We start from the raw sequence: 26,714 nt of genomic DNA, 5'->3' as shown, positions 1-26,714 counted from the left end.
GACTGGCGACCAGTTGAGGGTCTAGTCCACCTTTCGCCCAAAGTCAGCTGCGAGAGGCTCCGTCCCTCGACGCAAACCGGGATAAGCCGTGTTGAAAATGGAACGGAACAAAGAAAATGATGCCCAGCTCAACAGGAACAAGTCTTTAATAGATACATAGAAATAGATCTACACCAGGAAGTACAAATAAAATGCAAGCAGTCAAGATAAAAACAGTTGTGGCACATGAAGTGCCGACTGTAGAAGATGACGAGAACGGTTCTTTAGAAACAGCAGAATCAACGGGTCTGATATAATTGTACTGTACGGCGTTTGAAAATGTTGGCAGCAGAGCAGCACTTTGTGGATTGTCGTCCAATCGTGGCGCCGAATATGTACAGTGTGGTCAATGCACAAACGAAAACTCCGCTTTCCCGCTTAGCAAAACCTGTGCCCTGATATGTGCCAAATCCGTTCGGACATCTTTAACGATCAAATTTTTTTTTTTTTTTTTTTTTTGGTGAGCTAAAAGTTGATGTGAGAACGACACCAGCCAAAATGGCACCAATAAACCAGAGAGAGCCTAAAAAAAACAATGTGATTGCCAAGAGAAAGAGTTTTCAAAGATGCATGCTACAAATGATCACAGTGACATATTTCAGAAGATTCCGGCTGATGCAGTAGTTCAGATCGGATGCCTTGACTGTGAGCAGGAGATAACTGGGTCAGTTTCTCGCCGGAGTGATCAGCATCTCAGTTCAGTTGCCACCACAAATGTCTGCATCTATTTAAAATAATTTCTAAAAAAAAGCCAGCATCCATCCGTCCTTTCTTTACTTTAGCTTATCCTCACTAGGGTCGCTGGGTGAACTGGAGCTTGTCTCGTGGCTGCTATTGCTTGTAAAATGCATGAAAATGCTGCCATCTGGTGGCGATTTCACAACTCCGACTTTGCACTTCACGCCCATGAGCAATTTATTTATTTACTGCAATCAAAAATATATTTAAAAAATTACCTACCTTTATGTGAGATATACTGACCACTATTGGCTTGACCGTCAAGGCATATCCCCCCCCCCCATCAGCATGTGCATAGAACTCAGTGATTCCTGATATCTTTTAAAGTGGAGTACAACTGGAAGAAGTCATTAAAATGTGATAAGAATCTAAAAACAAAAAAAAAGAAAAAAAAAAAAAAAAAAGGAGTCCAGCCACTACGAAAGAAGAATACTTTGAGACCCAGACTGTCCGACAGGCTTCAGAAATGTTGTCGAACAAGTTCCGCCCAAGAAAGATCCCAGAGAAGCACAAGAAGGGGAAGGAGGGACGGCGAAGGGGAGGGGCGTCCTATTGAACTTGAACACGCCGTCATTGGTAGAGCAGGTAGTTCTTGAGAAAGACCGGCAAGGGCAGTCTGTGGATTTCACTCAGACGCTCTCTCCCGAGAGCCACTCGCACCGAACGGCGGCACAGGTCCATCAGAGAAAGAGGTTCAGCTGGGGAGGGGAAAAAGGAAAACAGCGGTTTAAAGGTCTTGTGTTTAGCCTATTTAGACCTCTATAGTCGCTCGAACATGGACTTGGTACAAAAGTGTCGTTTCATTAAAAAAAACAAAAACTTTCACCACTACTTCTGTTTGACCAAGTCTAATATCCTCTTTGTCAGTATTTGTCTAAGACCGCCCACTTTCCTCCGATCGGTTTCCTCTGTGTAGACGGGGAACCCACGTGTGTCCGTTGACAGTGCGAGTATGAAACGAAAAGTGAAGGCGGAAATCTTCACTCGTCACATAGATAAGCCGGAGGAATTTGGATGACCTGATTTCAGGCCTCCTGGGCAGACGAAGGTCTGGAACTCAGGAATGCATGGACGATTTTAATTTATATTTTCACATTTACTGGAGACACCACAGAGCCGACATTACATCGGTTATGTTGTTATGTATGGCAGAATGTCCCCTTTAAGAATGTGCCGTGTTTACAAATTAGTTATAACACATCATCCACTGTAACATAACACAACCAGACTGATTTATATTTAAATCAATACTGTATATATAAAAATAATCTAACTTGCATATAAATGACAATTACTATTACTTAAATAGGCTAACACTGTGAACACTGACACTTATTCCTTCATCTGTATGGAAGTAGATAAGTGCCCCCAGGATTTGAATGTGAAATGTAAAGTGAAATAGTTTTTGAATTTGAAACGCCACAGAAATCGGGATTTGAATTTGAAATGTAAAGTGATCACATTTTCAATAGTTGAGAAAATTTGCTGTCTGAAATTCAACTGGCTAAAATTCGCTGTCTCGAATACACAGTCTATGCCACCAGGCAGAACACCCAGCCAATCGCAGTTGCGCTTTCTTAGTCACGTGACTAAGAAAGCGCAACTGCGATTGGCTGGGCGTACGGTTCTGACCTGAAGTAACCCTGCCTGCTGGCACAGACAGTGAATTTTAGACAGCGAATAGGAGCTGGTTGAATTTCAGACAGCGAGTTGTAACCAGTTGAATTGTTGACATTGAAAAGTTACACTGAAATACAACTATTGAAAATGTGATCACTTTATATTTCAAATTCAAATCCTGGTGGAACTAATGTACTTCCGCACATCTGGACTTAAAAATGCCAACAGAACAAACCCCCCCCCCCTTCCCTAAAAGTACACCGAGTAGTAATTTTATTATTTTTTTTCCTGATATTTGAGTTTCACACAGACTTTGCCCCACCCACATTTAGACTAAAACCTGCGTGATCCTGCCGACGTCATTGACGGCAGACGAGGCTGTTTACTTTTAATACTTGTACGAGTTCTTGGTTGTTTCACAAATTGGAGCTAGTGGGCCGTCTCCATTTAATCTGTTACTTTTACGCAATATTAGCTCATTTAAAAGGGATGAAAATCTATTAACATTCTTGAACGCTCATTTTCTGAAAATTGTTGTAACACCGTCTACTTCGTCTCCCTGGACGAGGCGATACAAAAAATAGGAACATGGAAAATATGATTACGCTGCCACCTTAGGGAGGCTGTGGCTTAGTTAGTAAGTGGATCGTCCGGTGACCAAAGGGTCGCATGTTCGAATGCTGGCTTGGACTTCTGTTTTAGTGTCTTTGGGCTACACCCTGAACCCTAATTTACTCCCCGTGGGTTAGTGAAATGTGTTGCGTGGCAGCAGCCGCCCACCGGTTTTCATGAATGACTAAATGTGAACCCTTGTAATGGACTTTGGACACTGCATGGTGTAGATAACGTGCTATGACAAGTGTACAGTACTCCAACCACCATTTACTTTATAAAGTACATTCCTTTGTCTATGCGTCAAAACGGTGTCCAGTTGTGTCGCTGACATTACACATTTGGACATGTTAAGTCAGTGCCATCCATCCATCCATTTATCCTCATAAGGGTCACGTGAGCGCTGGAGCCTATCCCAGCTAACCTCGGGCGAAAGACAGCCTACGCTCACACGGGACAAATACATATATTCTAATAATAATGAAACCTTGTCCTTCAAATATTGGCTATCTGTATGATGTAGGTCCTTTAAAGCTGTACACAGAGCAAATAGAACAAATATAGTGTCAGCAGGTTATACTTACGGTCAAGTCCGTTTATGTACCGGATTCGTATTTCACAGTGTCCCCACACAGCGCTCACAACTGGGTATACCTTCCGTCCCTTTAAACCTCTGAACGCCACTCCCAGGTAATGCCCATCCACAATGTAGCCCAGAGTCCCTTCGTCCATGTCCAAAACGACTAAGAGGGAGTCCGGTATGATGAAGGTGTCGTCTGGCTCGAGGAAGGACGGGTACGTTTTTCCAGAATGGTTCTTGCCGTCGTGGTAGAGTTTACTCCTGCACAAGTCCCAACCCCAGGACTCACTATTGCTTCCCACCAACGCGGTGTAGCCAACCGAGTGTAGCGGAGCGTCGCTTGTCGCCACACCGACCACGGCGTGTGTCCCCCTCTGACGCATGGCCCAGCTGATTTCCCAAACGTGCAGTCCCCTCGTGTAGCCGACACGGCCCCGGATGGCGTCCGTGCTTTGCGCCACAGGGTGCCTGTGGAAAACCAGCTTGTTCTCGTCTTTCACGAAGATGTTGAGTGAGCGATCGTCGTTGTTCCACGAGTGCTGGACCTGGACGTCCGCGCCAGCAGGCGGCATATCCAACAGCAGGTCCAGTCGAGAAGGCTTGGTGTGATTCAAGGCCTGAAGCTCCAGCTTCAGGGGGCTGAACGCTGGATCTCTCATATCAATAGTTTTAATGCCACCTGGGACTTTTTGCCCCATACTATGGGTAGTAATGGTAGCGACTACGTCGTCTTCTTCCTCCTCCCCCGGCCTCAAAGTCCACTGGGGGAGTAGTTAAGCTCAGGTCTTCTCTTCTGCTCATGCAATCCAAGAGTCAGGTGTTTGCTCCTCCGTCGTATTTAAGAAGGTCAAGATGAGGTTTGTACAGCCTACCGGGGAAGATGGGATGAGAAGAGGGAGGGGGGGGTAAAAATTAGGACAGCCACAGTTCACTACACCATTTTGCATTCAAGAATCTTGAACATTTTCTTTCTTTGCCTATATGATGACCACTGGTTTCCCATCCCATTGGAAACTTGTTTCAACTTTTGCATCGTATACCAGCACGGGATAAGAGTAGTGACAAATATATACACAAAAATTACACGGTGCCACACGTTTTCATTCGCGGTACTTCTGTGCTGGACGACCTAATAGAAGGTCGATACTGTTGGTGAATAAAGGGAAGAAGTGATGACACTTTGTGTTAGAGAGGAAGATACAAAAGATAAGCTTACATAAAAAAATTATGACATGCTGTGGCGACTCCTAACAGGACAACAACAAAAAAAAGAGGATTTGGTTTACTAAAATTCTGTGAAACAGGTAATGTTTATAGGAGTTAAAAGAAAAAAAAAAAAGAGACAAAAAGAAACAAAGGGAAAAAAAAATGCAATGGCATTTAAACTAGTGTAATTTCCAGCCTACAGAGCACACCGGATTGTAAAACGCATTTGTGTAAAAGCCTCAAGTGCCCACATTGAAACGAGATATTTACAAAGAAAAACGGTAAACAGAAAGAGTTTTCAAAGTTTTAAAACCTTCGCAACAAGACAGTAGCATGAACAGGACTGGTTAAAAAACAAACCAAAAAAAAAAAACATACCGGTAAAAATCACTGAGATGTGGTAGTAACACAGCAGCAACATACTAGCACAGCGCTAACAGGGCTGGTTTAAAAACAAAAAAACAACAACAAACACACACATACCGGTAAAAATCACAGACACGGCACTAACGCACTAGTGCAGCGCTAACAGGGCCGGCTAAAAAAAAATAATAAAAATACCAGTAAAAGTCACTTCCTCGGCACATATATTCCACTGGTCTCACTATTACTTTTTCCGCTCGAGTGCCCCCTTGCAGCCGTTAGGAAAAAAGGTACAAATTAGCCGCATCACCGCATAAGCCGCAAGGTTGAAAGAGAGTGAAACAAGTCCCGGCTTATTGGCCGGAAATTACAGTACTTCTATTATATTTAATTGGTAATTGGGTTTTGGGATTGGGGGGTGGCTTTGGTCCATAGACCACAAATGTTTGAGAACCTGTGCGGTAAAGGATTTATGACAAGTTATAGTGAACATGCCCATTTTATGAGATGTAAGATGGCCTTTATTCACTTAATATCTTGGTCTACAACAATTTTAGATACTAGTGTCTGTCTGTATCGTATCCGGTATCCATCTGTCTCACCACCACGTGTGGAATTATGGACATGCTTTTCATATGTACAATCCATATAGTAAATATTCTAATAGATTTAACATTGACGTTAAGATTCCAACAGTTCCCACATGTCAATAAAGTCCAAGATCACAATTTGGGCTCTGTGACTGAGCCTTAGCTTTGTCACAGGAACTTTAAAAAGCCTCTTTGATTACAAATCGGGACTCAAATGATGGTTTCCTCATTTTTCTCGCATTGAATCGCTGCCCTTGTGACTGTTCAACAAATCCTATGATACACAAAAATAGTGACCCCGAAGCACATATGCAGAAAATTTTTAAATAAAATGCCCAGCGTAATCCACGGACACAAACTCAAGACGAGTCTGCACATTCGACACGTCTACAACGTGATCAAAACAGTCCCGTTAGTTCATCACTATGAGTATTGTACAAATGGGTGGCAACTACAATTGGCAGCTGAATCAATGAAGTCAATCTAATCTGAATCAAACCAATTACTTCATTCTGACAAGAGTTTAAAAATAGCAACACTGAATTTACGCGTACAATTACGCTAATAAATACGAAAATAAAACTTAACCTTCGTTTATGGCTGACGCCTTTTTGACTGCATAGCTGCGATGGACCTTTGCGATTGGCGATCTTCACCTCCGCTCCCCCCCCTTAGCGACAGTTGCCATCTCCCATAATCTTCCAATATGGCGACGGAACAGAACAGGTTTGGAGTGGATTCTCTATCGCGTATTCCCGGTAACATTGCGGTATCTTGTTTGCCAAATGCGTCAAACTTGTCCAAGAGAGTTTTTCCAGAGAGGTCTCAACTATTTCACGCAAGGATATGTACACGGAATTAAGATTTTGGACGGAGCAGGACGCAATGTCAGAGTAGCAGTGAAACGTTGGCGATTGACGCAAAAAAGTTTGGCTCCTCACAGACTTCATATTGAAATCCAACAGGGTAAAATAGCGGAATCGTACTGCGCATGTAAAGCAAGGTGAGTACTTTTTACTTAAAAAGATCACGAGTAATATTGTAGTCTTTAGAAGTGAGTGAGTCGTATTCTATTGGCTTGGCTCGTAATCGAACACAGTGCTCTGTCTTAAAAGTCTGATGTGATACAAATAGGCAAGTAGACATTTCTCTTACATGACATGGCGCATTTACGCATCACTAACCCGACTCTAAAACGTGACACACTTCATTCAGCAGGTCAGTGATACGCTAACAAAGTGAAAGTTGTTCTCCTGGAATGTATAAAGCACTGATAATAATTCAATCAAACTAAGAAGTTCTCCCTCGCTTACCTTCGAACATACAGCTTTGTGTTTGTTAATATTGTCCACATTTAGTTGTATGTGCGCTCTTCCACAAGCCTTAATCCATCGTAGACACTTCGTCAACTGTGTTTTAGCCTTTGGAAAATGAATCCAGCGAGCCCCTTGTAACCTAGCAAGATATCTTTCATCCGAATTGCACGTTCCCCATGCGCATCTGAGGGCCATTTTGTTCGTAACATTAACTTTTCAAAGCGCACGCGACTGATTACCGGCATTGCTTGTGGGACCTGATGACAAGAGGGGCGTGTCAAGCCGGGGTTAAGACAATGCGGCTTTCTGATTGGCTATTATTGCACAAGACAGGTCGGAAAGGTCCATGATACAGCAGCTAGCAAGTCCTGCAGCTGAGAACAGACGCACAAAGCCCTCCAATGAGACGATCTACGTGGAACGAAGTGTCCGATGGCGTTGCCAAAGGAGCTGCACGAATGTTAATGGCGGACTGCGATCATGGCAGAAAGAATAAAGTTGTGCTGATTAAGGTAAATAATGAGTAAGTAATGTAGCCAAAACACACCAGCCTAAAAGTGTCACTGTACTCTCCCCTTTGCGGATGAATAGATATTTTCTAAATCATCTTATTGGTTTTTTTCATTTGTTACTGTCAACATAAATAGAGAATGAAGTTTTGGGGGGAGTCTAAGCCTTACTCATTTGTTAATGAGTAATTGCGTCACAAATGTGCTTAAATTTGTATTTTTTTTTTAGCTCTAAGTGAGGCTTAAGTTTGGTTTGACAAATTTTTGGGCATGCATTGCAAAAGAACTGGGTAATGTGGAAATGTACTGCTGGGAAGGCCCCTAATTGAATTGTAGACAAGAGTTCATTGAGAAGGGCCTTAGCTCGTCTCCTTTCTAATGCAAGTAAACAACCATTTAAGTGGGTCATGTCTCCTCAATGATTGGAAAACAGGGGGGATGAAAAAGCAAGCGGCGGGTGGCCAGCATCTGAATGTAAACAATCTCTTGTCGAATGCCTGTCCAGCATTTAGAAAGACTAAAACGTGTTCATTTGCACACTGTTGGTGCATGGACGTCACAGGTTCCACTCTACTTGGGAAGCGCCAAAGGATCGATGACAAAAACAAGTCAACAGAATAAAAACAAAAATCAACATGCCATTTGACAAACAATTTGTTGGAGGGGCGCATTTGGGCTGAGATCCTGGCCGACGCTGGTCGGTGTTCTTGGGCCCCCCGGGTTGGTTTGGGACTGATTAAGATGAAAGAGAAAGAGCTGAATGGATTTGCTGGGCCAAGGAAGCACTGCTCCGGATTCTCAGGCAGAATTTTGTCCGAGAAAATCCATGTATGGCCTTCATCTGCTTGTTTACCTACTGAGTAACGCAAGGTTTGCAAAGTTCTCCAAATTGGAGAAGTTCAAACGAAACTTATGCTACATTGCCGTCTATTTGCTACGCCCAAGGATGTGCTTAATGACTTCATTTGATCGCTTTGTGTTCATAAGAAAAAAAACTTAATGAAATCAATAATGTGGAGATGCGACAAAGCCACACAGACCAGTGCTAACAGCGTCCATCTTCTCTTTTCACATCATTAACTTATGAACTAGTTTTGGAATCAGAAATCAAGGGTAATGTCTTTTTCAATGATTCACGCTTGCTAACACAAAAATGCTGGCAATATCTCCAACTTTATAATTATAACAATCTAGATTTGGCATCGCGGGCCACATAAAATCATATGGTGCCCCAGATCTGGCCCCCGGGTTTGACACCAGTGCTCTATAACAAGACTGGAGCCTGATGGAAGGCAAAGTTGCTCGGAGTGAACATTGCCAGAAACGGTTCCATTTATGTTACAAAATCAGTTATTTATCAGCATGTTTAAAACTTTTGACCTGAGGTAGGTGCTTCCAGGTTGCAAATATTTTCAAGTCACCTTACCTCCCCCCGTGTAACTCCATGAGAGCTGGAGGGAAAGCGTTCACTACAGTGTTCAACAGACATATCGAATGGCAAAGTCATGGAGTTTGACATCAGACATTTTATTGTACTGAATAGATGAGCATTTTAAATTTAATTTTTATTATTATTTCCATGAGGTCTATGGAAATTGATGCAAGTTGATGCTTTGAGGGGTCTGATTTTTTGCAAATTGTTTTTCCAAAAGTTGTGAATTGCTTTGGTTGAGTTACAAACATTCCACATCAGTATGATTAGAATTTTAACTTGAGCATTGATATTTTTCTCAATTTTTACAATTATGTAATATTACACAAGAATCGCCGTTTACTCCCATTTACAATTCCCTTGAACGCACCATGCCCACGTATGACATACCTGCCTACAGTAGTTTCATTCTGAAGATTGAAATAGGAAATTCAGCGGGTGTACATTGTTTCCCCACATCCTCTGTCATTGATATCATAAAAGGAGATGAATATACAACATTGTGGGCTGCTCCGTCTGTTGGTATAATTTACAGCAAAATGGGTGCAAATTTTTCCTAGCGTGTCCAAACACGTCCATCCGCAGGTCACTTTTAATAGGAGTTGATTCACTGCGTGTTACAGAACACCAACAGTGCATGTTGAGACAATTTCCCACATGTACATTGCGAGAACGATGCTCAAACAATATACCGTGCGGCCCAACCATTAACCGAGATGATTTGATTGTTTTAATCGTCTTTTACAGATCCACGGGGTAGACGCCAACAGCAATTTTCCAGCTTTGAAGGCAATATAATTGTTTCAAAGAGGTAGCGTGGCGTCAGCAGGACTGGTAATAACGGCATGGTGAAACATCGGCGTGAAGTTTAGATTTCTGTGATGGCTGTATGAAAGCACAACGTTGTGGCAATATGGCAACCTTGTATTTAGTGTGAAAGGGACAGGCTGACAAACTGGGTCAACGGTTACTGCTTTGATATGCCAATTTTGCACAAATTGTGTCAGATTCCGAAACAGTAAAAGAAGCTTGAAATTTCTTAAGGGCGCCCAATGGACCTGTCAATCACACGTACAATAACAGCCAATCAGATAGCCGCATTGTCTTAACCCCTAGCTTGACACGCCCCTCCTGACGTATTGTCCCACAAGCAATGCCGGTTGTCAGTAGCGTGCGCTTGGAAAAGTTCATGTTACGAACAAAATGGTCCTCAGATGCGGTTGGGGAATGTGCAATTCTGATGAAAGATATCCTGCTAGGTTACAAGGGCCCCGGTTGATTCATTTCCCAAAGCCTAAAACACAGTTGACGAAGTGTCTACGATGGATTAAGGCTCGCGGAAGTGCGCACGTACAACTAAATGTGGACAATATCAACAAACGCAAGGCTGTACGTTCGAAGGCAAGTGAGGGAGTCTCTGAGTTTGATTGAATTATTATCAGTGCTTTATACATTGCAGGAGAACAACTTTCATTTAGTTAGTGTATCACTGACCTGCTGAATGAAGTGTATAACGTTTTATACCGAAGAGTCAGTTAGTGATACGTAAACGTGCCACGTCATGCAAGAGAAATGTCGATATGGCTAATATATATCACATCGGACTTTTAAGACAGAGCACTGGTTCCCATTACGAGCCAAGTCAAATGAATACACCCACTCACTTCTAAAGACTACAATGATCTTACTCGTGATCTTTCCAAGTAAAAAGTACTCACCCTGCTTTACATGCGCAGTACGATTCCACTATTTTTTGCGACATTGTGTCCTGCTCCGTCCAAATTCTTAATTCTGTGTACATATCCTTGCGTGAAATAGTTGAGTCCTCTCTGTGGAACTCTCTTGGACAAGTCTGACGCATTTGGCAAAAAACATACAACAATATTATCTCGAATACAAGATAGAGAATCGACTTCAAAGGTTATGTTCAATTGCCATTTTGAAAGCTTGTGGGACATGGCTAAAGGGGCGGAGCTTAAGGTCGCCATCTGAAAGGTCCATTGGCAGGACCACTTGGTACCCTGTCCTTTCACATTACGTGGCATTTACCGAGAACACAGAACAGTATCCAGAAACAGGAGTACAAATCCTGGCTTTAGCAGGTCGCGTAAAAAAGACCTCATCGTGACTGGTCAGTCTGGTGGTCTCACTCTCTTCAGGAGACCTCATACATATTGCCGTTTGTTACCATAATAACCAGGTTTGACTCTAGGGCAATAGAACTAGGCAAGCGGCTTTTACTGCACCAGCAGAGCCCAGTGTAAAAAGCAAGCACCCATAAAGACAAAGAATTTTCACTCGTAGTCGCAGTACTTTATACACTACATTCCAGCTCCTAGCATGCTTTGTGCCATTAAGGACCTCCACCGTGCCGCAAAGCATGCCGGGAAGATGGGACTATCGATTGAAGTGCATGTTTTGTCAATTATTTTGCGAGTCATTCTTTTATTTGTTTTATTATTTCCTCGTTATGCTATTCTGTTTGCTGCGGTGGGTGGGGCAATGTTAGCATCTTCTGCTTACAAATGCGAAATGCAATTCTCCGTCGTTGCCTTATATGGACGCTAAAACACACGCTAGCATGCATGCTGACAGGGTAACCATCGGAGAAGTCACAGTACAATTGTGCACATAAGGTAGGTTGTCCATTTCAGAGAATATGTAAGATTTTTAAGTGCATCTTAAGGTTCCAAAAATATGGTACATACAATACATCGGTCACTCACATTTGAAAAATGTATGGGTGTGGTCAGTCATGCTCGCAGATATAAAGTTACGGGTGTGGGCCACCGGTCATGCCCGCAGATAAAGTTGCGGGTGCGATTAGAGATGGAATTTCAAGACCTTAAAATAACATAACTATAAATTAAAAATAAAATAAATACATAAATAGAAAACAAAAACTTCAAACTCAGAAATGATAGTTTCCAATTCCAACTGATATTAGTAGAACATGAGATAAAACGGTATTTGAAAATTTTCAGCAATAAAAATTCTTGATCTGACCAACTTTATCTGAAAAAAGTTAAATGCGCTGGCCTGTCAAGGAATAAACAAACGGTCGATACCCGCAATGTTTTGAAAATGCTGAAAGTTTAGTTCAACATAATCGGCGTTAGTGGCGACAAGCTAGCGATACATTGTAACAAACACTCCTGTCAGCAATCGTGATGTATTGTTATAATTTAGCCTAATTTACAGTGCTCTCTATTGTCAATCCATTGATGAAAGCTAGCAGCAGATGATCTATATCTTCCTCAAGCATGTAGAGAGGAAAAGTTTTCAACTTCAAGATAACGCGTACCACGAGAATAATGACCGTTAGAACTTAGATCAAGTCAAAGTAAATCAACATCTCATACTTATCATAGTTATGGAGGGTGTGTGCACGTGCGCGTCACCGCGACTGCCATAAATAGGAGGCCGGCTTGCTAGAACGCCCCTTAATGTGCGAACATGCACAGTACGGTTATCTTGCGTTTCCTGTTTCTGGGTGAATACCGATTGTTTAGGAGCAGGCTTGTTTTGTTGACATTTATGAAAAAAAAAAAACATGTAAATTAAGGTCAAGACTACAAAAATAGACGACATCTTTCAATATCTATTTTTTCTATTCATAAATTTTACACGAGTGATTTTTCGTGCTCGACTGTGCAGATTTGCAAGCGCGACGGTTAGCGAACGCAGTCGCGCTCGTCAAATGTGACTGACTCACTGCATACAGAGATATATTAACCAATTCGTGGGCAGTGTCCCATTTTGGGGACATCATGATTTTCACGCATTTTATCCTTCAGTATGTCAAAATATTTAAGGGTTTTAATCTGAAGCCATAATTTGGTATCAAGAGAGGATAACTCATCTTTCAAAGTTAGCACGGAGTTATTTCCCTTTCCTTCCTGACTCAACATGGCTGCCTCAAGTACACATGGAGCGTATTCCAAGAGAAGAAACGGAGAAAGGTCAGTATGCAGCCAAGTTTCTCTTCAAAATGCTAATCCATCAGCATTATTAATGCATAAGTGTTGTTCTAGAATAGGAATTGATTAATAAACATATCTCTAGTATGTACCACTTTACAGAACTGATAACATACCCGCTGCCCGCGAGAGGGTACATCTTTTTTTCCCTATGTTTTATGCGTTAAACGAAAAAGAAGTATTTCCTTGATTGTGGCCTGTTAGGAGACTTTTACCTCAATAAGGCAAAAAATTGCCACCCTGCCCATGAATGGGTTGATACTGCATTCATTATTCGCGGGGGGTGTGAGGAACATAACCCCCGCGAATAACAGGGCTACACTAGTGCAGTGATTCCCAAACAGTGTGAGCGCTCTTCAAGTGTGCCGTCGGAACTTATCCAATTTTATGTAATTGCTAAAAAAAAAAATTATTCTAAGAAATAATGTATCTTTATTCATCTATTTATGCCAGTGAGGCACAATGACAGAAAAAAAAACCTCTTCTATTAGATGGCAGGAAGTACATATAGTAATCAATCGATCAATATTTGGTGACATTTACTTTTGTTGGTGTGCCGTGGGATTTTTCAATTGTAAAATATGTGCCTTGGCTTTATATAGGTTGGAAATCACTGCACTAGTGGAGTTTTGGCGAGTCTATCTAAAGAGTCATGTTCAGTGAAACTTGTGTAGAGATGATTATGATGTAAATCAGCAAATTTGTGAAAACACAATCCGCTATACGTGAAACATCACGACCTAGCAGACTTCCCACGTATGCACGGATAACGAGCATCACTATTCAGGGCTGATGATATGCTTTGAAGCCAAATTTGTTTTCTTCGTGGCGAGTGTCCTTGGACACAACTTAAACATGTACATCATTTATCTATATAAATGACATGATATATGTGAACAGGAACAAAGCCTAAACATGGAATATTGTCATCTTTGGTAGCTCTTGAAGGCAACTTACCTTTGCCTACAAGAAAGTGCTTTCACCTCTTTTGCTGGAGAAAAATTCGGAATTTGCCAATATTTTCAGAAATGACGACGAAGTTAAAGAACTAGTAAAGAGTTTTTTTCTCCCTTAAATACATTAAATATGCTTAAACATACATGGACAAGTGGTGGACACTCCAGAGGCCCAACTGTTTGGAAACAAGTATATCTTGTCCAGTGTCCATATTTCACCCAACATATGTCAGAATTAGAACCAGAATCAATCTGCCAAATATTGCCAACGGGACGTCTGCCTTTCATTAGAAAGACAACCAGCGGACATTATCTTGCCAGCATTTGGCCGTCCCCTCTTCCAATTCACTTGGCGAGTGGCTGCAGGTTTGAGTTAAACAGCTGCTTTGCTTCTACAAGCAGAAGCAGAGCCCAGAGTGTGAAAAACAAACAAGCGCATTCAGCTTCAAGACAATGAAAGCATTTTTGTTTCGCGTGGACATGTCACCAAAACAACCCCCACCCATCTGCATACAATTTCACGGATCAATCGAGTATGTCAGCAAGGCTGTTGTCGCACGTACAAAGAGTGCCAAAATGATAGTCCTTTATCGCTGGTGGATGCAGAATTTCATCACCAATTCACAGAATTACACTTTGTGAAATATCATGCTGTGGCACATGACTTTGCCAAAAACAATAACCCCTGAATATCCCCACACAGACAACTTCACCAAACATAATTACAACTTTAATATCAGAAGCTAATGCTGGTTAACGCCATTTAGTTTACAATGATCCGGGCTAATACCGCAGCTGTTTGCCTCGAGACTTGGATGTGATCGTTATTCAGCCGCCGTGTAAAAGTGGTTTTGTCACCCTGGAACTTGGGCAAATTCTACGAAATTCAATATTTATCCATTGTCGGTAGCTAATCTGCGCTGCTTCCACCAAGCCCTGTGTACATACAGGAGAGAGTTTACAAAGGAACAGTTAATATTGGAGACTTTGCAATTTGGTTGAGTTCTCCCCCCACCCCACCAATTTTAAGCAACTTTTCTGAGAATTTTAGAGGCTATCCACCCCCCCCCCCCCCCATTTTCTCATTGGGTTCCATATGACAAGAAAGGAGCCCGGTGGAAGGAAATCTCAGTTAATCACCCAGAACATTTCCAAAGAAATAGTGCCCATCGATATGTTGCATAACTACAGAATATATGTGTGCGTGAATGAGAGGGATGGAGGGGGAAGAGTGAGGCTACAGGGAGAAGAGATGGCGAGGGTGGACGACTTCAAATATTTAGGGTCAACAGTCCAGAGCAATGCTGAGTGTGGTAAGAAATGAAAAAAATGGGTCCAAGGAGGTTGGAAGAGCTGGCAGAAGGTATCTGGTGTTCTATGTGACAAAAGAGTCTCCGCTAGGATGAAGGGAAAAATTTATAAAACAGTCGTGAGGCCGGCCATGATTAGAGACGGTGGCAGTGAAGAGACAACAGGAAGCAGAACTGGAGATGGCAGAAATGTAGATGTTGAGGTTCTTGTTTGGTGTGAACAGGTTGGATAGGATTAGAAATGATCTTATTGGAGGGACAGAAAAAGTTGGGATTTTTTGGAGACAAGGTGAGAGAGAGCAGACTTCGATGGTTTGGACATGTCCAGAGGTAAGAGAGTGAGTATATTGGTAGAAGGGTGTTGAGGATGCAGTTGCCGGGCAAAAGAGCAAAAGGAAGACCAAAGAAAAGGTCGATGGTTGCTATGAGGAAGGACATAAAAGACTGTGGGTGTTAGAGAGGAAGATGCACCAGATAGGCTAAGATGGAAAAAGATCACACGCTGTGGTGACCCCAAACGGGAGAAGCCGAAAGGAAAAGAAGAAGATACGTTGCAAAAGCAGTGATTTATCCATTATGAATACTTTTAACCCAATGTACACACTCCCAAGCTGCAAGCATTTTGCTGAGGTCACCTTGTCTCAACCTGTAAAATATATGAGAAATTATTGGCAGAACTAAAATGAATCTGAGCTTTTAACTGACCCAAACCTAAGGTAGGGCTGAGTACAGGCATTGGGTTAGTATGTCGGATTTATTGGTGTGACGGTCACCATATGTAGCCGGTGTGTACTTTTATTTTTAAAGGGATACAACAATTTATAGGCGGCCACACGGTGGGCCAGCTGGTAAAGCGTTGGCCTCACAGTTCTTGTCCCTGCCCCGCCTGTGTGGAGTTTGCATGTTCTCCCTGTGATCTCCGGGCTCTCCGGTTTCCTCCCACATCCCAAAAACATGTAACATTAATCAGACACTCTAAATTGCCCCGAAGTGTGATTGTGAGTGTGACTGTTTGTCTCCATATGCCCTGCGATGGTTCAGTTCTCCCCCTCCCCGTTAACAGCTGGGATGGGTTCCAGTACTCCCGTGACCCTCGTGAGGATAAGCGACTTAGAAAATTGATGGCGGGACAACAATTTATTTCACAGTTATCTAATATACGGCTCACAAACACCTGTAGGTCAAAGGACCCACATTTCAGAACTACTGGACTTTGAATATACAAGTTCCAGAATCACTGGAGTCCGAATATGCAAGTTTCAGAACCATTTGAGTCTGAATCGTCAAATTCAAGTCCATGGTAGCACCAACAGCAGCAGTCTCAAAAGTAACTAGGTCTTAATAGAACAAATATTAAACATTAGGGCTTCAATTAACACTTATTTTACTAATCAATCATTCAGGGAATTATTCTTTTGATTGGATAACGAATGACGGGAAAAACATTACATTTCCACATCTTTACTCGTCGAAAGGACAAACAAATTGATCACGATTTAGTTACCGCTCAGTGCCAAGTAAAAAGATATTTCTAAATGTCTGATATTGATGAAAGGTACTTCGTAAAGGCAGGAGCGGAGTGTGCGGTATTAAATAAACGAGTCAACGCAACGTTTAAACACGTAACGCCTCGTCATGCTAGCTAATACAAGAGCTAATCCTTTTTTTTTTTTTTTTTTTTTTTTTTTAATGGGCCGTCTCGAACTCAGTGATGGTGGGGCTTGGTACGCGACACCTACGCGAAACCGCTTCGCCCCAAAACGCACCAGCGAGCGGTCAGAGGTGTTTAAAAACAAACGTCTCGTAACAAAAAAAAAAAATAAAAACAAAATAACAATAAGGTCCGCGAACTAGATTCAACCGTCGAAACTAGACGCCGGAGACACGGGCAGGTGTTCGACAGCAATGGTGAAAATGGAACATCAACAAGATGACAACGAGACGTTTTAGGGAGCGACCGAAACAGCAATGATAAAAAGGGCTAATTGAAAGGAGTTACCCGCCTCCCCACCCTCAACAACACCAGCTAAACGGGAAGGACGATGTCGGCCGGGTGAGGTTTCGGTCGACGTTCCGATGTGCTTCCGTGTCGGCTTACCTTGAGCCATCCGAGTCCGGACGACATGAATTCGGCGAAGTGAAGACGTCTTTGCTAGCTAACCCTATCTCGGGTCACGTGACCGAGTTGTGCTGCGCTCGTTAGGACCTCCCAGTCCCCAGTCCCCAGTCCCGTCCGTGCGTCTCCGTTCCGGTCTTCAGCGTCCTTGAAGGGTTCTGCCACAGCAACCGCCACCGGTGCTGTCTTCAGTGGTGTATGATGCATCATTCCGGAATTCGACTGTTATTTCCGCACTAAAAAAAAAAAAAAGAGTAAAAACAACGTTGAATTCGACAGACAGCAACCATTTTTAATCACATTTATTTTATGCATCCATTTTTGCCGTGTTGCACAGATACAAATGCAGACTGTTAAGAAAGATCTTGCTGAATAAATCATTTAAAATCGAAGAACAAGTTTGCATTTATTAGAATGTTAATTTGATTTTAGCAGGCAGATTACAAAAATAGGTGGCACGATGGATGAGCTGGTAATGCATTAGCCTCACAGTTCTTAGGTCCCCGGGTTCAATCCCGAACCCGCCTGCGTGGAGTTTGCATGTTGTCTCCGTGCCTGCGTGGGTTTTCTCCGGGCACTCCGGTTTTCTCCCACCTCCCCAAAACATGCGACATTAATTGGACACTCTAAATTGCCCATAAGTGTGATTGTGAGTGCGACTTGTCTGTCTCTATGTGCCCTGCGACTGGCTGGCGACCAGTTCAGGGTGTACCCTGCCTCCTGCCCATTGACACCTGGGATGGGCTCCGGCACTTCTTGTGACCCTTGTGAGGATAAGCGGCTAAGAAAATGCATGGATGGATGGACGGACTAGCTCAGGGGTGTGCAATCCAAGGCTCTTTAATCGCTGTGGCTCAGCTATGTCTTTGGAAAAGAAATGATGAGGACTTAATAAAAATATATGTACGATATATATAATTTTTACGACGAGCCTTGGCAAAAAAAACCCCACACACAACAATTAAAAAAACGTAGATTAATAAATAATTGTCACCTCCTCCTCTAGTTCACGAATTGGCCATGTTCCTATTTATGTATTAGTATAAAAACGATACGTGGGCTATATTGTGTGATTTATGTGGAAAATATCAATTCTTTATTACAGGTGAGGTGGGCACGGTGGGGCAGCTGGAAAAGCATGGGCCTCACAGTTCTGAGGACCCCGGTTCAATCCCTGACCCGCCTGTGTGGACTTTGTATGTTCTCCCTGTTCCTGCGTGGGTTTCCTCCAGGCACTGCGGTTTCCTCCCACATCCCAAAAATATGCAACAATAATTGGACACTCTAAATTGCCCATAGGTGTGATTGTGAGTGCGACTGTTCGTGTCGACGTGCCCTGCGATTGGCTGGCAACCAGTTGGGGATGTACCCCGCCTCCTGGCCGTTGACAGCTGGGATAGGCCCCAGCACTCCCCGTGACCCTTGTGAGGATAAGCGGCCAAGAAGATGGATGGATGGTTGGCAGCATAAAAGTTACTGCTTCGGAGTTTAGAGACAACATCGGAACACAAGTGATGCCATCTAGTGGGTTTCAAGGAACCGACAGCTCCCATTCGGGTTCGAAGGTTGACGAATTATGTGCCGCCTAATCAAGTTTCTGTGTGGTCATACAGAGTGAGCTCATCTTTTTCTTTCTGTTTTCACTTTCAAACACACAATTGCAACTTTATCAACAGATGACAAGAATTGCAATAATGAGCACATTTCAAATCATCTTATTGGCTTCTTGAATGACTCCCCCCCACCCATCCCACCGGGCCCATCCCCTGATGAAAAAGTCGACGTTTCAGTGGAGCAATGTGCTGAGCTGGGTGATCTCTCCCCGGACCCTCTCGCGGTGGAGGAGGGTGGAGCAGACATGCTTACTGCATCCGCTTCAGACATCGATTGAACACACCCCTGCCTGGATGGAAAGAAATGCAGCCACTGTGAATGATTGCATGCAGCGTCAGTCGCTCGGTTCCTCAATGATGCGACGCTCTCTTTACCAAATTGCTGCAATCTTCGGCAATACACTTAAGACCTTGCTTTATAGGGGACGTATGGAAAATCGACTTATTAATGGTTTGTATTCAAATAGTTGGGTCTTTTGGGGTGGCTGCCCAGCCATCAAGTGTGAAAATTGAGTAAATTACAGTGAAGAAAATAAGTATTTGAACACGCTGCTATATTGCAAGTTCTCCCACTTCGAAATCATGGAGGGGTCTGAAATTTCCATCGTAGGTGCATGTCCACTGTGGGAGTGATAATCTAAAACGAAATATCCAGAAATCACAATGTATGATTTTTTTTAATGGTGTATTTGTGTGATACAGCTGCAAATAAGTATTTGAACACCTGACAAAACCAATGTTAATATTTGGTACAGTAGCCTTTGTTTGCAATTACAGAGGTCAAACGTTTCCTGTAGTCGTTCACCAGGTTTGCACACACTGCAGGAGGGATTTTGGCTCACTCCTCCACACAAATCTTCTCTAGATCAGACAGGTTTCTGCGCTGTCAATGAGAAACACGGAGTTTCAGCTCCCTCCAAATATTTTCTATTGGGGTTTAGGGCTGGAGACTGGCTCGGCCACGCCAGAACTTTGATATGCTGCTTAAGGAGCTTGCAATATAGCAGGGTGTTCAAATACTTATTTTCTTCACCGTATGCTTCATCTGCCTATGTCTGGAAATGTGCTTGCAAGCAAGCAATTCTGCTCTTCCACTCTACAGTTGACACCCATGTTAACTTTTCAGTGCCAAACGGTAAAGACGGAGGTGCAATGACAACCAGAGGCAGCGGAACTGGGGTGGCCTGGGGGGATGCCCCCCCCCCCCGCACCTTTTAACTATCACGATTTCCGTTCAAGTCCAAAGCTTGCTGTCCATTTACTAATCGTTTTCCAATTTGACAGACTGATCTTTTCTGGTACAATGACGGTGTGTCCTCAGACAATGACAATTTTGTAGCTGAATCCCAATCTAAATGTACGCACGCACAGACCACGTCTAGCTTTTGGCGCACGCTAAACATCTGTACTAACATGATTTTGGTGAATTTGATCGGGGGGCGGGCACACATAGATAAAGCACTCTGCAGATATGTGTGGTGGATGTCAGACCTTATACAAAGAACTGGTTTTATTGGAATGTCACAAAAAGTGGAAATAGTTCATGTACCTTCTGTGATCTGGTGGAAGACCATTAAATTATTACGCCTTCACCAGACATTTCTGGAATAAATGTGCAAGGACACATAAAATGTCCATTCATCCATTTTCTTCACTACTTATCCTCACAAGGGTCACAGGGAGTGCTGGAGCCCATCCCAGCTGTCATCGGGCAGGAGGCGGAGTACACCCTGAACTGGGTGCCAGCCAATCACAGGACACATCGAGACAAACAGCCGCAACGACAGTCACACCTAGGGGCAATTTAGAATGTCTGATTAATGTTGCATGGTTTTGGAATGTGGGAGGAAACCCACGCTGGCACGGGGACAGCATACAAATTCCACACAGGCAGGTCTGGGATTGAACCCAGGAACCTCAGAACTGTGAGGCCAACGCTTTACCAGCTGCGCAACCATGGATAAAATAATTTTAGGACAAATTGTGCAAAACTGGGTGGCACGTTGGATCAGCTGGGAAGCGTTGGCCTCACAGTTCCGAGGTCCCAGCTTCAATCCCGGACCCGCCTGTGTGGAGTTTGCATGTTTTCCTCGCGTGCCTGCGTGGGTTTTCTCCGGGTCGGCGCTGCGGTTTCCTCCCACATCCCCAAAAATATGCAACATTAATCGAACACTAAATTGCCCCTAGGTGTGATTGTGAGTGCGACTGTTTTGTCTCTGTGTGCCCTGCGATTGGCTGGCAACCAGTTCAGGGTGTACCCCGCCTCCTGCGTGTAGACGGCTGGGATGGGCTCCAGCCCTCCCCGCGACCCTCGTGAGGATAAGCGGCTAAGAAAATGGATGGATGGATATGCCGAACTGGATAATTTCCAGTGGTAAACTAATGTGGAACAGTAGCTGGGAAGAATTGCTGCAACCCTGAACAAAATACGGAAGAGCCCCTCCTTGTGGATTATTTCTGTCATTGCTGGTGATTTGAAAGCGTTGCCGTTGGAGGCATTTTCCCTGCAGGTGTCAGTGTACAGAGGAGAAGGCTCTGCGGAATCATCTCGGATAGCAGCGCTGCATGGAAACATGCACACTGGCTGTTTGCTCTTGGGAGTGGAACACGGCAGTTTTGCTAAGTCACTGACAGCAACTGATAAGGACGGCGGCAAGTGGCATTGGGCTGAACTCAAACATTAAACGGGCGACATTCACCGTGATGATTCAGCAAGCCGCAGTTTATCGGGTCAGTGAAAAGTGGCGCTGGTGAAACACTGTAAGCGCGTGCTGCAAGAAAGAATATGGCCCAAAAATAGAAAAGTTGTTCTTCCTTTGCACTAACACCTACAGCGGGTTAAATTCAGGCCCGAGGCTGCTCAAAGTCATGTCCTCCTGCAGTGAGAAGAACAAAGTGCTGCACCGCTGCAGCAAAAACTGATGGCTCACAGACACCGCGCTTCAGAATCCTGCGTGAAGTGCACGGGAAGAACAAAAAGTGTTGTTCAAGCTCACCCGCTGACTGATAATCTCGTTCGAACCATTTCAGATGGCATGCAGACAACTTTGATGAAGCCATCCGTTTGTGTTGCAGGCCTGCATGGCTGGATTCAAAGCAGTCCTGAAATGGATTAAAAAATTCATAATAATAAACACGCACAAAATCACGCAGAATAAAGACATTGTGCAGTCGAAACCAGAAGTCCAACGCCTTCGACGTCCAAGTGGTCCATTTCAAATGTTCAAGAGATGGGCAAATATTTTCCATCACACACCACCCTCCCAAGCAGAATACGATACGGTTGTAGGCCTAAGTGTTCAATAAAAAACAAAACCAGGTTTTATTCCTCCATTGCGGCTGTCGTTTTTTTCATTAATAACACACTAAAAATCATGCATTTCATGTCAGTAGACCTTTAAACATATTACATAAACGTTAAATAACAAATTACAATTTGATAAAAGTTTAAAAACAAACACTTTGCAAAAATGTAAATACTAATTGCTGTACTAAAAAGTTAAATACAACTGAACCGTACTCATTCAATAGCATAGAGGCAAGCACACATACAAATATTGATACGTGCTTATTGACACTCACGGGCAATTTAAAGTAAAAAATGAACACAACATATATTTGCAATTTGGGAGGGAGCGGCAGTACCCACAGAAAAGATGCGAACTGAACGCAAGAAGGATGATTTGAGATAAGAACCCCAAACCGCAGACGTGTGAGGCAGATGGGCCATTCTTAAAGGTCAGGCAAATTAAAAAAAAAACAACAAAAAAAAAAACCAGTAAACCATTGTTAATAAGTTGGAACAATACTCCGCGTCCCTGGTCACATCTTTGATCACATGCAACAAAGGCACTATTGAGAATGCAGCGGGAGGGAAGATGAGTTCCATTCTTCTTTGATAATTACCGGCAAACTTTAGCTGCCTTTTCCGAGCGCACGGCCTCAATGGGGCGGTTCGGTTTCCGCTCCGAAAATGGGAGTATGCCGGCAAACTGAGGAAACCCAAGCAACGTTGAACACATCGGCCAGACTGACGTAGCTGGCAACGATCGACGACAATCAAGGATCTTTTGTTTCGGTGAATTTGCCGTGGAAAGGTGACCAATCATTACGGTACTTCATTTAAATGTTGGATTTTATTTAAGACGAGGAATCAAGAAAAAAAAAAAAAAACAATGCTGTGGAGTAGAAAACTGCTCTGTCCAAAGATAAAAGACAACATGAAGGTAAGCTAATGTTAGCAATGTAGTTTTTTTTTCCCCCTTTCCACTTTCAAGACACAAAACCTCGAGAAATACATTTTAGTACCAGCATCCTTATTGTTGAGTTAGTCAGATTGTACTGAGCGGCCTTGACAGAGATTCTGGTCCGATGTGCCGCCATGGTATTTACTGTATGGTGGTAGCGCAAAAATAAAAAAGAGTTATAAGGGGGGGGGGGGGGGAGATCACTGATGTTGTAGTGGTACACATGCCTGACTTTGGTGCTTTTGGCTAAGAAAATAGATGGATGGACTTAAAACTGAATTTTGCCGTTAGTCACTGACGGTGTAGTGGTTTGAAAATCGCCTGAATCGGGCCTGACACTGTGAATGGTCGTCTGTGTCTATGTGAATGGATGTATGTAATAAGTGGTATGTATGTACTTGCGTGGGTTTTCCCCGGGTACTCTGGCTTCTGACCACGTTCCCAAAACATGCATGCTGGATTTATCGAAGACAAACCTCTCCATAGGTGTGAATCCGAATCTTTGTCTATGTGTAGAAAATTGATAAGATTTTCCTGAAAATGAGATGATGGGGAACATCGTTTTATATCACTACCGAGAGAAAAACTATTAAAAAAAAACACCTTAAAATTCAAGTAAAAGATATAAAAGGTATTTTTTTTTTTTTTACATATCTCCTCGACTGTTTCATTTTATCTCTTACTGTGGGAACCTCATCCCTGATTGGCTGAGAAGTAAGTTAAAAATATCCCGAATGGACCAATCCCTGGTGTACCCCACTGCGAAGCCAAAGTCAGATGGGATGGATTTCGGCTCACTTGGGCCTGGAACAGGATAAGCACAATAGAAAACAGACTGTTTTCGACCACGTGACTACATCCGCAGCACGCGGCCATGTTGGATGTGTTTACTCTACTGACGCGCCGCTCACTCTATGGCTATTGCGTACAGACCAGAGTTACACAAATCTTCGTACGACTGTTAGACACGCTGGCGAGACTATGTCTCTCGGCTGGCTTGGGAACGCCTCGGGATCCCTCCGGAAGAGCTGGGAGAAGTGGCTGGGGAAAGGGAAATCTGGGTATCCCTGCTGAAGCTACTTCCCCCGCGACCCGGAGAAGCGGTAGAAGATAAGATGGATGGAGGTATCCAATACTTACCAAGAAGAAAATGCTCCGAGCAAACTCTGACATAAGGGAATGACTTGGCTCCTAGATCGGCTCTGCTGATACGAGACAGACGCAGTTGTCGCCGTTTGGTTGCCAACTGCTCCGTTTTCTCGCACTGGTTCTTGATCACAGCCGGCGGTCGAACAAAAGACGCTTTCCAAGGCCCACTTTCGTTCGAGCGACCGATAACATAGCAGTGCGCCCTCGTTCGTACGCCTTTCGGAAATGATTCCTGCTTAGTTACGGTTTGTTTACTCAAATTCACCCCACCAAAATGGCGATTGAGTTCCAAACCGCAAGATGTGTTGACATCAGTCGAAACAGTCTATAAAAGGATAACGTTTGTCTCTTAGATTGAGTTTCCAAAACTTGGGGTCGGGACCTAAAAAGGGTCGTGGATGAATCTTTATTGGGTCGCCGAGTGCCATCATGGAGGGCACATATTTTGTCTGTGATGTTGGAAGGATTCAAAATTGTATATTTTCAGATGTTTGACTTCAAGGGTTCATTCCGCTGCAGTTGAATTATTCATTTTGGTCCACTTTTATGTTCGCTGCTGGTAGCACTCCCGTTCTCATTGCATAAAGAAGGTTCATCGCACTGTGCACAGTCATCATTGAACTGAGGCTTTTCAAGCTTTCGAAGATACGAAAGTTTTCCCCGCGCACGGAGTGGATGATGCTCTCTGTGATGAGGTTTGGGTTCAGTCGCTCTTATGGGATGGAAAAACGGCCTCTTTAGGGGAGCATCATTTCTCCAAGGTTTTTGCAGAGTGACTACTGGTGCAAAGAAAAAAAAAAAAAAAAAAAGGGTTGCAGAGGAGGACCGAGAGAGACCGAGGAGGTTGACCCTGCAGGTTGCAGTCCCCTTTAAAAGTCCCATCCCGCTCAGATACGCAGCGCTCATGCAGGATCTGCTGCGGCAGTAGGGGAACACTGCTGAGCTGTGCACTTTAGGCTGCCAGCAAGCGTGCAGAGGAGAGGGAGGGAGCGACGGAGGGAGGGGGGGGCACTCGCAGAAGGAGGAGGAGGGGAGGCGAGAGAGTGCAAACAATGTCATTTTGTCCAGGAAGGTAATGCTGCAGTCAACTTTGCAGCGCCGCGAAGGCACATCGTCGCACCAAGTCGCCCGCTGAAGTTTTCCTGCGCCGTCGCTGGCGACGCACCCCCGGCACTCATCCGCAGGTAACGCATTTCATCCCTCCCGTGCGCCGTCCGCTCGCATCCCCTCGTCCATCACGCACACTTTCAAAACCGGCCGTGCGGCTCCCGACCCAAGTCTACATACTGTACGTGCATGTCTATCGCCTCATGACTTTCCGCATCCTCCGCAGCACCGGGCTGTAGTCGGCCAGCCGGGCTCGTCTGATCCCTCGTCCGTGTTTTTAACACATGGTACCGGCTTGAAATAGAAGCCGGCGTGCCTGCTTAGAGGTTGCTCCTGTTTGAAAAGAAAGCACCGAATTGCTAACTTGGATAGTTCTGACTTTTAGGCATAGAAAGATTCATGCTTTCTATTTTGCGCATGTTGAAATTTGACAGTGTGCACTGCTCAAAGGAATGTGTGAGTGCTGAAAAGGCCCGTGAGAGAGTCAGCCACCTGCATGGGACGGGGGGCAGCTGTGGTGCAGTCATGAAGTTGAGCGCTACAACTACCTTTTTTTCCCCCCAAATACGGCTCAATTATACGCAAGTCATAAAAAGTAATATTCTCATTGGGTTTGACGATATACTGTACATAAAAAAAACTGTCAAGCGATTGAAAATGGAGATGGCTTTTAATCCAACACCACACAAGCGCTTTCCCAACACAGCCCAAATCGGCACGTATGGCAGCTCTCGAGAAGCAAAACTTGCAGCGTGCATCGTTTTTCTGAGCGACCCCGCCAGCTCAGCACGCCTGTCGGACTCCGGTCCGAGTTCACGTCAGGTAGCTGCTAAGACCTTGGGAAAGAGTCGTCAGATGGCTCTTTGTGAAACGCACACCTTCAAAGAGAGATGTATCTTTACTGCAGCAGGGTGACATGAATGAGGAAGGAGTAGACGGGGGGGGGGGAGAAAGGTAACCAAAAAAAAAAGAAAAAAAAGACAGCCCAACGCCACATCCGGTATCTGACATCATCTCAGAACATCTGCAGTTTCCCTTGCTCGTATTTCCAGCAGAAATCTGCCGCACTCACCTGATGTTCATTGTACCCCCCCCCACGCACCCCCCCCCTTTCTCTTCTCCCTCCATCTCGACTTTCTAGTGCCTCTCAGAGGTACAGTAGCCCGCCACAGCGCCTGACTAGCATGCTTTGCGACCTCACAAATCCCCTCCCCCGCCGGAAAAGTATGCA

General features: G+C 43.9%; 1 protein-coding gene and 1 long non-coding RNA gene across 5 annotated transcripts in view; one reads left to right on the top strand and one right to left on the bottom strand.

The window, feature by feature from the left end:
* Nucleotides 1–128: 128 nt before the first annotated feature.
* On the bottom strand, nt 129–17,603 carry spsb1 (splA/ryanodine receptor domain and SOCS box containing 1). The gene is made up of 3 exons (XM_061844576.1): nt 17,350–17,603; nt 3,594–4,457; nt 129–1,475 (listed from the first exon to the last, which is right to left on the bottom strand). Exons 2-3 carry the CDS (start codon nt 4,285–4,287, stop codon nt 1,348–1,350), a joined length of 822 nt encoding a protein of 273 aa, XP_061700560.1. The 5' UTR covers nt 4,288–4,457; nt 17,350–17,603; the 3' UTR covers nt 129–1,347.
* A 4,870-nt stretch (nt 17,604–22,473) lies between these two features.
* Nucleotides 22,474–26,714, top strand: part of LOC133513636 (uncharacterized) — a 21,758-nt gene continuing 17,517 nt past the window's right edge. For 3 of the 4 annotated variants that reach the window (XR_009798549.1, XR_009798551.1, XR_009798547.1), the window contains exons 1-2: nt 22,474–23,206; nt 25,445–25,560. This is a non-coding gene — a long non-coding RNA (uncharacterized LOC133513636). The remainder of the gene's footprint in view (nt 23,207–25,444; nt 25,561–26,714) is intronic. The other variant, XR_009798548.1, reaches the window with a different exon arrangement.

This window comes from Syngnathoides biaculeatus, chromosome 2 (assembly GCF_019802595.1).
Source record: "Syngnathoides biaculeatus isolate LvHL_M chromosome 2, ASM1980259v1, whole genome shotgun sequence".
Lineage (NCBI taxonomy): Eukaryota > Metazoa > Chordata > Actinopteri > Syngnathiformes > Syngnathidae > Syngnathoides > Syngnathoides biaculeatus.
The sequence above is the reverse complement of the archived record's forward strand: the minus strand, read 5'-3'. Positions and strand labels throughout refer to the sequence as shown.